The sequence below is a fragment of the Harpia harpyja genome, chromosome 12 (genome assembly GCF_026419915.1).
Source record: "Harpia harpyja isolate bHarHar1 chromosome 12, bHarHar1 primary haplotype, whole genome shotgun sequence".
Taxonomy (NCBI): domain Eukaryota; kingdom Metazoa; phylum Chordata; class Aves; order Accipitriformes; family Accipitridae; genus Harpia; species Harpia harpyja.
This window is the reverse complement of record NC_068951.1, coordinates 1,921,831-1,934,701: the sequence shown is the minus strand read 5'-3', so window position 1 is coordinate 1,934,701 and position 12,871 is coordinate 1,921,831. Positions and strand designations below refer to the sequence as shown.

The 12,871-nt window shown below is 48.9% G+C and overlaps 1 protein-coding gene across 27 annotated transcripts in view; it reads right to left on the bottom strand.

Annotated features, from left to right (window-relative positions):
• The window catches only part of MSI2 (musashi RNA binding protein 2), a 261,255-nt gene that overhangs the window by 102,278 nt on the left and 146,106 nt on the right, over positions 1-12,871 (bottom strand). For all 27 annotated transcript variants that reach the window (XR_008237698.1, XR_008237699.1, XR_008237701.1 and 24 more), the window contains one exon: positions 2,949-2,997. Coding sequence is in view for 24 of the 27 variants with exons in the window: in XM_052805013.1 (XP_052660973.1) it covers positions 2,949-2,997 (49 nt within the window). In the remaining 3 variants the exon portion in view is untranslated. The remainder of the gene's footprint in view (positions 1-2,948; positions 2,998-12,871) is intronic.

Genomic DNA, 12,871 nt, shown 5'->3' with positions numbered 1-12,871 from the left:
TAGGAGCTTACACAAGGCTGCTAATGCGAAGAGAAATTTTACAGCTTGCATGTAGAAAAAACAGGCTGTAAAAGAAATATTAACCAGTGAAATAAATTCACAGAATTCCTGGGGAAAAAAAGGAAGACCTGTTGCCTCTCGTCTTCCAACGCACATCGTGGGGGAAAAAGCGCTTTGTGGAAAAACCCAACAGGTTTCATGGCCGCTAAGGTGCCCCTTAAATCTGCAGCCCTCAACCTCAGCAGTTATGAACCTTTTCTCCAGATAAGACAGAGGAAAGACGCTTTTTAAAGAGGAATCCATCCTCTGGGGCTTATCACTCAGGTTCACACCTGAGAGCAGGGCTCCCCAGCGCACTATTCCAGCTTCCCCTAAAAGCACAGAAAAGCCGAACCAGAGCTGTTAGAGCAGAGCTCAGCAGTAGCAGAGCACGAACACCAATGCTTCCCAGTGCCCTCACACCTTGGAAAGTGCTTACAGCAGCACAGTGCCACCGGCGGGGACAAAGGAGGGATCACCTTGAGGTACACGGGGAAGAGACGAGCGTCTTGCTTGCAGGAAGCAAAGGAAGGACTAACACACCATTGCTCTATTTTTATTGTCCCTGCAGAGTCTCCTCCCTACCCTGGCAGTGGAGCCCAGTCAAGGCAGGCGCAAGCTGTTGAAGAGACCACCAGGGAGTTTGGTGGGCAGAAACAGAGCTCGCTGCAGGCACAGCCAAGAGCCTCAGTGGGATCAAAACTCCAGGATTTGGGACATTTCAGCAAACGGAGACCTCCTCCCCCTGTCTCTGGAGCAGAGCCCTTATCTGGGGACGAGGCAGCTGCTGGGGCCACCCAGCCCTGCCGATGGGCTGCAGCACATTCTGACGTCCCCCAGGACAAGCCGTCCGTGTGGAGTCCCCCGTGCCTCCAGCCTCCTGCGTCCTTGGAGAGGGACGGCAGAGACCTGGTCTGCAAGGTGGAGACACAAAACCGCAGGTCAGGGACTTGCAAATCGGGCTGCAAAAAGCCTCAAAAGGATAGGGCATGGAGATGAACGCCAGGATGCGTTGCCAGCCTATCCGATGCATACCGCGTGAACTTGCCAGGTTAAGACAGAGTTTAAGAGAAGAAAACAAGGAATACAAACAGAAGCAGGCAGGAGACTCGCTGAAACACATTCACAGGGGCCAAATCTGCTGAGTATGTGCCTTGCTGGGACCAGAGCCCCCCAGTACTCCTTGAGCTCAGCTGCCAGCAGACCACTTCAGAGTGGGGACGTGGGGCCCTTGTGCCCAGCACAAAAGCAACACATAACACAGCTCTTAAATGCAACAAACAATGTGCCAAGATCCTGAATGGAGAAGGGTATTTATGGCCTGTTTAAGGGTGGTTGCAAAGAGAAGGGTGGAAAACTCCCTGGATATAAAAGGAAGTTGTCAGGGGTTGAACTTTCCAAACTGTGTAAGAGTTTTGAACGCTTGGTTCCTGTTACAAAACTGATGGGCACTGGCTGTTCGCATGCCTACTCTGGCTCTGAAGAGCCTATCTTTCCAAGCAAGTCTTTTGCTCACTGCTGCTGAATTTTCCAGGGTATTACGATCCCTAACTTCAGAGAGGGATCAGTGCCTGGGAGGGAACTGCTGGAGGGAGGGAATGCTATCCTGGAGGTTCGCCTGACTCACCCAGCCATCCACATGCACTAAGTTGCTTGTTAAGGCAAATATCAGAGCAGTGAATAATTCAGACAGAGCTGGGAGGTTTGGTCTTCTGACCCTGCTACAGAGATGAAGACGAGGTGGCGGTGGCCGGGCACTCTGGGCTGCTCCCCTCTCCTGTTCCCAGGGCTCCCATCGCTGCCTGGCCAGGCACAGGCTCCCTTACACCTTCTGGCAGCCTCCCTAAACAAATGGGCTACATACGCCGCCCCGAGTAGCTGACACATTTGTGGCTGAGACAATAACCGTATCAATCAAGAGAGCCCCCCAAAGAGGCTGTAGTGCGAAGGGCAAACGACAAACCTTGGGGCTACACGTCCACGCTGTCGCACGGGGGCAGAAGCCACAAGCTGCGCTGGCTTCCTGCACTGCCTCCAAGCACACGCCGTGTTAAAGCAGGGAGGCTGGTGGCATAAAATCAATCTCGTTCGGAGAGAAGGGAAGAGGGTCTTGGAGCCTGTCCCCGGTGCAGTTTCTGGTGCCACTGTGAGAGCCCAGGTACATTTACTCCCTCCCAGCTGAACGGAGCGGCTGCCAGGCCGCTCTCTGCCTGGAGCTCGGCGTCTCTGCTGCAGCGATAACATGAACTGCTCGCTGAGAGACAGAGGAGCATCATTTATTTCCACTGAAAGGAACGGCCATAACACTGAAAATAATCCTCAGCTCATTTTCACAGAACTGTACAAGCATTGATGAAACCTTGTCTCTCTTGTGAAATATGTGGAGGGAAATTCCTCTTCTGGAGATCCTGCTTATTCTGAGCTACCATCGTTGGAGTCCTCAGCTTCAGAACTCCAGAACGCTTGAAACCTCAGTGGAGGGGTTTAGCATCTTAATTTCCTGGTGTCTCAGCTTAACTGGCCTTATGCCCAGCTTAATTTAATGCTAGCCACCTTGGTACAAAACCTCTGCTTCCCTGCGGCCTCCCCACACCCAGCTCCCTGGGCTTGACTATCTCCAGGGACGCCACAGAGCCTGAGAACAGTCCTCCCAAAGATAAGTCATTAGACTGACCAGAAAAGTCATCTCTAATAAGAAAATCCACGTGACATGTAGCATTACATGCCAAACAGCCCTTCCTCTGCAACACCTGCAGGACAGAGGGAGCTGTCTCAAACACAAATGGCTCTGCTGATTTAGCACCACTGGATTTAGCTACTAGGTCAACGTGCTGACGCTGATTTTTGGCTGTGCTCACCATGCAGAAGCTGTCACAAAACGTGATGTCTGAGCTCCCGTTCTCTCTTACCTCTATGCCTGTTGGTCGTCTTGTCAAACATAAGCATGGCGTCCTCTACCTGCAAGACAGAAGCGGGGAGATGCATGCTTTAACACACTGGCTGCACGGTTCGCAAAGACACAAGAGACAAACTGGCAAGGGGAGACAAAGGCAGGAGCAGCCTCAGCTCGGGTACAAATGATGCATCAGATCTCCTTGCTTTTGCTCAGAGTCAGCTCTTCCTTTTGTAAATCTGCTGCTTTCAACTCCCGTCCTAGCTGACATTTGATCCTAAAGCGGAAAAGGGAACATTAGAAGTTTTGTTGCCCTAAAAAGCCAAATAGCTAAAGAGCTCTTCCACCTCTCGTCGGTCCCTGGCTGTGCCTTATCTCAGTCTTTTTCCCTTTTGTAGGGAGATAAGGAAGGGCCAAGAGAGGAACTGTGGATGCAAATCAAGCCCATGACTTTTCCAAATTAGAGTCACTGGCTTGGCTGAGAATGAGGAGGTTACAAGAAGTAGGAGCAGGGTAAAATCTGGTCAGCCAAGAAAGGTTTTCAAAAGGCCTTTTGAAAAGCTAGAGGAAAGAGGGGAGAGGGAGGAGAGAGAAAGTTTAATTCGCATCAGGCTTGGCATTTCCACTTCAGAAGAGAGATGACTGATGAAACGTATTGAAGTGCAACCAAATTGCTTTCAACTTTCATTACTATTTGCATGATTTATTCCACCTCCATTTAATCTGTGCAGCCACACCTAAAATTTTACACTTATTTTAGAAGGATGTTGTGCTGGGGTTTATTTTCCAGCATTATCACAATTTAAACTGTTGCTCAGAGGCTGCAAGAGCTGTGGCAGGTCGGTGTCCTGGGCAATCTTTCTGGAAAGAAATTACAGACTTGTTATTCCCTGTTGTAAACTAGGGGCTGATGAAAACCTGTATCACTGCTAAATTGCAGAAGACGTTGGGGGAAGGGAGAAGATCTTTAAAGAGAAGCTTTTATTCTTTAAAGGACTCTACTAGTTGTCTGTGGGGGTGGGTTTTGGGGTGGGGTTTTTTTGTTTGTTTCGTGGGGTTTTTTTAAGTTTTTTTCCCCAGTAATTTTTATGATACTTCCATGTTCTTATATTCTGTCTTTTCTATAAATAATTTATTCCAGGAAAAGTGATTTACAATGCTCTCTTCACCTTACACAGTGCCACCAAAGGGTCTACCTTCACCCCAACTGCCCGTGCCTGCTTATGTGCTGACCTCTTCCTTTCTGCCAACATGTTTGCGCAGCAGATCAAGCCAGGGAACTGCTCCAGGTTAAAATGAACCACACTTTCTCTTCCAGGTTAGTTTTAAGCCAGATCAGTTTCCCGGCTGAACCAATGCTTGTGCTGACGCAAGGGACAGGCTGCTGCAGAGGGCAGAGAAGTGGCACCTTATGGGAAGGTGGGACCACTTGCGGTAGCTGTGCCAGCTTCTGTTGCCTCAACGTGATCCTGGAATTACAGCAGGATTTGAAAGCTCCCGCCTGGATAAAATTCATGGTTCAGGGAATACAGTTTGACTGTAGTCCTCTTATGTAGGGGAACACACATCCAGCCTACTTCTGTGCAGAATTACAATCTCAGTCTTGGCTGAGCAGAGACGTATTTTGGGAAGGTGGTAAAAACACAGCTTGAACCTCTCTTAACTATGGGACTAAAATATGTTCCAGGATATAGTAAAAAAATACAGTGCAGCAAAACCTTACACTATGCCTAAACTCATCTAAAAACCTGTCTCTGGTTAACTTGTTCTTAGCTTTTTCAGGCAAAATGGTTTGCAAAATGTTAGCAATGGCCTGAGGAGGAGGAGAACAGCATGCCTCCTTGATACCCATCTTGAATTAGACCTAAAGATGCTGATGTACTGAAAAATCCAAACCACATTAAGCACAGAGCCATTTGTCCTGCTGTCTTTCTTCAGTCCAAGGAAGAAAATTCACAAGTATGAGTAATATCAGAAGGCAGATAAGGACAGAGCTCCCGTTCACCCTGCCACCACCACTTATCTCTGCTCTGGGGTTACGTTTACACAGCAATCTTTATTTTTCATTCTCACAGGTCGTGGCCTCACCGGAACCAAAAATTACATGTCGCACCTAATGCTGTTTCCTAGAACATCGCTGCTTCCTCCGCCTCGGTCCACGCGAGCGTGCCGACCACCCTTTTGTCCTCGTGCCAATCGCCACTGCAGAAGTTTTAACGTGCAACTTTTCCAGTGTAACCTTTCTGCCTCAAATCCCATACCAGAGCCCAGAGGTCTTGGACGCACCGCAGCACAGATCCCACCGGCCCAGGGAGGTCCTGTGTCCCCCGCGCCGGAGGCTGCTGCTGTGCACAGGCTCTCCCGGCTGGATCCGCACTGAAAGGGCCGTCATTTGAAAATGACACCTCCTCCTGCAAGGACATTACTGGAGACTTTAAAAAGGCTGCTTGTATTGCTGTTAGGGGGGAGATGAGGCACGACGCAACTCTAACCTCACTTTAGCACGGCCATGTCTCAGCCCAAAGTCTCCCAGCAGGCTGAAGCTTGAGCTGTGGGGTGCAAAAACCTCTCTTGGGCTCAGCTGTGGCCGGCAGCAGCAGCACCGTGGGTTTGAACCGCTCGTACAGCCTCGTCCTGCTCCTCCAGAGGAGGGACAGGTCCTGGCACGGGACCAGGCACTGGAGGGGGCGAGGGGCTCTGGGTCCGGTTCCTGGTCCTACGGGGGATCTGCCGTTTTGGTCGCCTCTCCCACCTGTACAACGTGACACGTTGTCTCACCCACCAGATACACGTCCTCTGGGCAAACAACGTTTTGTGCCATGTGTACTAAGGCCCCGCTTTGCTGGAATGATGATCTTGGCAGAGATCTTTTTTATGCAAATAAATCCTTATTAGCAGTAACAAACGCAGCCTGCATGGGATAATCCCGGAGCTTTCCATCATGCTGGCTGGGACCCTGAGGAGCGCAGGTACCCTGGAGGTGGGTGCTCCATCCCTCTGAGCAGTGGTACCTACTTCTGGGATCAGAACCGGGCGCGCAGCTACCTACGAGAGGGTCGGCCCTGCCAGTTCAAATCTGAAAACCTGCAAGGGGGGAAGCGGCTCTGCAGCTTCAGACGTGGACCAAGCATGCCTCTAAGAAAAAATAATCAGTGGGGTGTTCTTCAAGCCAGCTGGTGCCCTTTCAACAATGTCTAATTGGTTATCTTTTCTGTTTCCTAAGGTCAGAACATTTTATCTCCGTCTCTGCCCTTTCTGAGTTTACCCCACCCTGCGTTATTTTTTAGGGCAGCCATTGTAACAGAAGAATAGCCTCTTTCCTCCATAGTCTGGTGACACAATGAGACTTCTTGAAACCTCCTGAATAGATAAAGTGCAATGGCAAAAGGAAAATTCTATTAACGCTTTGCAAAATAAAACATCTAAGAGCTGGTTAGACAAGCAAGAGAAGAAAATCAATATGGAGAGGGCAGCGCGCTTAGAAAAACTTTTCACCAGTTGCAAAAAGGTGGCGAGGGTATGGGAGGGAGGGGGAGAAAGAAACTTATTAATTCAGAAAACCCATCAATGGTATGGAAATCTGGCAGAACAGCAAGAACTGAAACTAGAAGAATTTGAATATACAAAGGGCTGAATAGAATGAGAAAACCACACTGCCTCACACACACAGCCCGTTTCTCACGGTTCTCTGTGAATCAAACACAAGCGGCTTGTTCAAGTTTTCATCAAGGAGAAATAAGGGACACAGTCAAGGTAACCGGCAGTAAACCCTGTAGTAAGCAAATTGATCCCTATTTCAGGGGAAGGGGAAAAAAAAAAAAACCCAAAAAACAACCCACAGACGAAACTCAAGTACATTCAGGAGCTGTGACTGTCCAAAAGTTAACCCCCTCCTCCAACCTGAGGCTCCCTTGCTCGCCCAGCATTTTAAAGACGCTTGAACTGCAAGTTTTCCAGGTCTCAACTCAGAACACGCAACTAGCACCTTGCTTACAAAAGAGAAGGAAGTTTTCTCCAGGGTTAGAGACAGGACTGGAAGTGCAATTGGCCCCTGCAAGGCTTGGCTGATCACCCACCACACACTGCCAGCTGAACCCTGCTACCAGCTACGAAAGTGGCCTCCTGTAAGCTTGTTTTCCGGGCATGGCGAAAAACAACACACCAGCAAAGAGCTGAATTTCCCCAGCACAGGTGTGAGATGCTGAGCCACCAAGCAGAGAGCCACCTCCCACCCAGCACACTCAGAAAGCAGCTGGCAACCCCCAAATTTTTACCTCTTTTCAGATGTAGCATGGCTCAATATGGAGGCTTAAAGGAGCTGATTAATCTGAACTAATTCTGGGCATCAAATGAGAGTGTATTACAAAATGAACAGTCTTAGCACTTAAGGTAAATAAAAAAGAGAAGAAAAAAAGACTTGCCAGATAATACCAGTTACAAACGGACACTTAAGCCCAACAGACTTCTCCTCTGTCCCAGCATACCCCATACGTACATCCAATTTAGACCCAGTTTCTTATATAAAGCCTAACTAATGGGCTTTAGTTTATTTAACTTTTTTTTTTTTTTTTTTCAATCCACTTGGGGCTCTGAGAAAAGGAAGGGCTATACCACTTCATTACTCACTGCCTGGAAGGAGGAATAGGGGAGAATAGGAGGAAAGAAAAAAACCTGGAGGAGCCAAAGGCTTTAATAATCCTAACAGTTCCCAGGGTTATTTAAAATATGCCCAACCAGTTCACAAAAGGCTCCACAGAGATAAACGTATTTGATTTTCTTCCACTTTAATGGAGGCATATATTTAAAGCAACAAAACCAGGGTGACCTAAATAAAATGACTATTAATTGTACTCAGAAAGGCTCTGAATTTAATGCAACTGATCTAGCCCGGCACAAGAACGCACAATATTCTCCATTCATTCCTTCCACTTTCCTCTTCAGGATTTTCAACCCCTCTCTTTTCCACGAGGCAGTCCTGAGCAGCCAGAGATGATCAAACCTGGCGCCAGCCCAGGGCCGCTCACACCTTAAGGAACAGGCTGAGTCCTCTGCAAAGACCAGCAGCCATCCAGCAAGCTTCTGGAGGACCGTGCTCCAGAAATGGGAGCACGGTGCTGCCACCGAAAGCTGAGATGACCAAACCAGGATGGTTTCTGGAAAATTTCACATCCAGTCTTGTATTTCTACAACCGCACGACGTCTGCACGGACCAGCAAACCCAAGAAGCGGTTCACGTACGTGCAGCTTGTAAAGCCAATGTTCATTTACAAGGTGCCTGCATGCACAGGAGTAACGACAGCCACTATTTCACATCTCCATGTTCTTTTTTTCCATTTGAATCAAGTTTACTCATTGGGTAAAACCTCCATGGGGAAACTACCGTAACTATACTGAACGGAAACACAACAGTCTTTATGCCTCACATTCCTCCTCATCCAGCCCAGGAAATATTTTCCTGAACCAAAACCTGAGTTTCCGACGCATCCAGAGCAGGTCGAGATGTTCCTGCATTCCCTCCACGTGTCCCCCCTGGGAACAGAGGGGCTGTTTGTTTCCAACACTCCCAAGCAGATTGGGTACTACGTTCTCCATCCCTTCAAGGTAAAGAAGAATTAGGGCAGACAAATGAAATAACGCACTGTAATCAGACACTGTGGCAATTCAGATTGGGTCCTAGGAGAAAAGAAATTACAGAAGGATGACATTCAGCTACACACAGCTGGGTTGTGTTTCTACCCGCTCCAGTCCCCGACTCATAAACTCTACAGGTCTATCACTTCTTCTGCTCTCCCAAGAAAAGTGTGCTGGATATTCTGGTCTAATTCCTCAAATTATTTATACACATTGCACAACTCCTCCAATATTTTGCCTTCTGAAGCAGAAAAACCTCTTAGCTGCTAGTAAACTGTCAGGTGCTATTATTTTAAATGCGCATGTGAAATCTAAGCACCAGCAACGTGCTTCTGCAGATTTACAACCTCCCCCTACATAAATTAAGACAAATGCATATCGCCCGCCAGACAGTTAGAAAAAAAAAATGGTTCCCCCACACCAGGCCTCTGGGTTTGATTACAACGGAATTAAACAAAGAAACAAATACTTTAACCTTTTCCCCTCTTTCCATCAAGCACGCCCCGCTGCTCCCAGCGCGGCTCCTTCCCCTGTCCCGAGGCACCCTCAGCACCCTCGCCCATCGCCCAAGCGCCTTCGCTGCGAGGCTGGGTCCCCCCTCGCCCCAGCCAGCCGGACCGCGGCGTTTGCAGCCCCGTGTCCCGGCACAGACGACCGCACCGAACCACAGACTCCCAAGCCGGAGCGTGGCCGGTCCCGGTTCCACCACCCCACCACGCTCGAGGGCTCCGCTCCTGCGCTCGACCCTGATGGCTGCTGACTTGGCCAACGCGCCGGGCAGCGCACCGGAGACCTCCGGGGCTGAAAGCATGAACCGCTACAGCTTCACTAGGCAGCCCCGGCTCCCGGCCACGTGGTGAGAAATTCATATCCTCTGCGGATCCGGCACAATTTGTGTAGTGCTCCCCGGGGGGGCTGGAGACACACAGTGAGGTCCCTTGCTGAGTGCTTCCCAGTGGTTCGCAGCGACGAGTCACCAACCGAGGACCGACATATTATGCACCATGATAATAATCAATGCCATACTGTGCAAGAACAAATTCCAGTGCTAGCAATTTTTCCCCCCAGCAGTCGAGTCTTTAAAAAGTCTTCTTCAGCAATTATAGCTAATAAAACTACAATTTTATTCAACACACACATATCATTGTAACTAATTTTGCTCCATCAGGGCTGAAATTAAAACAGTCATTCAATCACGTTAATCTCAGGGCTTGCTCACCAGCCGTGACATGGCAAAGAGCATCCCAAATGCTCGCCAAAAAGCATAGTGGCTACTCTTGGACTTCAAAATGCTCCTGCAAAACACCAACACGTTACTCAATGCTTAGTCTACCAAGGGGGATGTAAGAATGACTAATGCTCTCCAGAAAAAACAGCTTTCCACGGCAGGACAAATTAAAAATTACTCCATAGATGATTTCTCAGGAATTCCTTCTCTGGCATTAATAATACGAAGTATTGATGAAAGCAAGGCTCTTTGCCACGCTCAGATCAAGTCATAAACTCTGCGAGGACTCCTGGAGTTTTCCTTTGACCTGCTGTCTTGGCTGAGAACTTCCCTTGTCCACATCAGAGTTCCAGCACACATTAGCTAACACCACCGACTGGGAAGACAAGGTTCTTGCAAAAAAATAAACCAAAAAACCAAACCCCAACCAACCAACCAACAACTCAGAAACATAAAAGATAGTTCTTTCTTCAGCGTTAGGGACTGCTGTGCCACTACAGGACCAGCAGCGGAGAAGGCAATGAAAACAGGAAAGAAAAGAAGCGAGGCCAGTGCCAGTAAGATGGTGTAATGTCAGCGTGGGTTGATAACGACCTCCACCCAGCAGAATGGTTGGCATTGTACAAACTCCCAGGGACGTTTCTCCAAAAGGTACGATATACCTGTGCAGCCAGGACCACCACCAGAGAGAGAGGCACAGGGGTCCCTGCAAGAAAAAGGGATGCAGAACAAACCACTCTGGGAGGCAGCACTAACAACTCAGCATTCATCCCGGCACTGGCAGCTACTCTCTCCTGACGAGGTGGCCCTCATCTCCCAGTTACCTGTAACACTGAGTACTTCAGGGATGCCTTTCACAATGGAAATCAAACTGAAGACAATAGTGACACAGAGCGCCAAGCAAGACCATCACCGTGCTACCCCCTCCTTGGCCGCAGGGCATGTATATGTTCGCTGTGCTTTTACAGAGGCAGAATAGCCTGCCTCCGTCAGAGCAAAGCAAGCCTTGGGCTGGATCCGATCTCCGCAATCAAGTCCTGCAGCCAGGTCTAATTGCCCAGAACAATTTATGCCCGCCAGCGCACAGGCAGCTGTCTCCTGGGTCTCCTTAGCTTGACGGGAAAATAGGTTCCAGCGCTGCATTTCTGAAACGGAATAAGAGAGTCAGAGGAGCCAACACCGAGACCACATCTCGGAGAGCTTGCAGGAGCCAGTGAGACATCCCCGATCCTCCTGCCCTTCTCCCAGGCCAGCAGTGCTGCAGCTAATAAACATCCAGCTGCAGTTCAGTGCTCTGAGATCCCAACGGATAAAGGGTACACAGGGTACACACGACCACCCTGCAGCAAGAACCTGAGACTCGACTCCACATGGTCACTAGCAACACACACAAACCACAAAAGATGGGCTAAGAACAACTTGCTAGATGCTGTGCTACTTACAGCCCTGCATTGACGGAGATTTGCACAAACTCACCCAAAATTTCACTGCAAAGAGCAGCATCTTTTGCTGAGAACGGGCAGAGACGTGGCACTACCCAGTGCCCAAACGCTCATGGCCTCGGTGGTCTCTGGGGACAGGCGCAGGTCCCAGAGCGCTGCCGTTCAGGACCTCTTACGTGCCTGAAATACCTCTGCGTGGCAGCAGACATGACAAATACCATATAAGTTAAGCAAGAGCTGCCATGATGACCCTTTTTGTATCCACCAGCATAACACACACACTGGCTTGGCCACAAAGGGCAGTATCTGAGCACCACAGCATTTTTATGTTAATTATCCTCAGGACACCCCAGCGAGGCAGGGACACACCACTACCTGTTCAGGTCCCGCAGTGGCTGGCACCACCGTGAACCGGCTCTGTGCCGATAGAGGCCATTGCAGGCGTTTAGCCCAGTGGATGTGCCACACCAGCTTAAACCAGTCCTGCACTGGTGGGTTTTTGCCCACGGATGGGATTCGAGGTAAGGACAACCCAAGGAGGTAAGGACAGTAGCTGGAGGACCCCACACTCCTGGGGGCACGTCTCTTGTGACGGAGCTGCTCCCCTCTTTCCTCGCCAGCATTTCAGATGTCTGCTGCCACACACACAATCACATCCCCCATCCTAGACAAGCCGCTTTCTTTAAAAAAAAGCACAAGCTAACCTAACAAAGGACACAAAGCAGACATCGATACTTGCTTCTGGAAGCAGACTGATCTAATGCCACACGATACACATGTTTACACAAAGCTGTAGCATTTGGTTAACAAAATGTATTTGTGAATCAGAGCAGCACCTCCATCACTGCTACAATAAAACTCCAATCTACATTTCTGCCAGAAATTGGTGCCACAGAAATTTCTTCTGTGATCAAAGTTGGTCCGTGCTACAGTATGAGGCAGGGAGCGATTGATAACTTTAAAATATATGTCAACAGCTAAGAACACTTCAGTATGCATAAAAAGCAAGAGAAGGAGCATATTCTGATCTCGTTCAATCTGAAGGCAGTGTTAAATCACGGAGCTCCCGCTGCCGCCCTTTGCTGGAGAGGCAAGAACAGAATCTAGTTCAAAACATCTGCTGGAGAGCCTCCAAACTCTCTTACAAACATTTAATTCACCCTGCCTCAAAACATCTTTGTGTTTTACCCATCTAATAGACAAGGAAGAGGGTGAGACTAGAAGGGAAATTAAGCTACAGGCTTTTTAAGTGACCCGTATGTGGTGCCAGAGCCAACCGCGATCCTGGAAATCTTTGCCTTCGGTTCCCTGCTGGCAGCAGGAGATCTATCTTCCACATGCATCCTTGTCCACCTATTTATTCAAGACATCCTGTCTCCCTGTACACATGCACGTACCACGCACTATTTTCTACAAATTTCCCCAACAACTAAGTAACTTTTGGTAAGCGTTTTCTTGCAAGATCCACAAACGAATGAAGAACCCGAGCTCCATCAGTCCTGCTCCAGCCCTGTCCCCTCACTAGCTGCCTGAAGGAGTTACCACCGGATAAACCCATAAGACAAACACACGCACACTGTACTTTTTAAATGCACGCACGATAATTTTAAAATATTCTTTTTGGCGCTCACAAGGGAG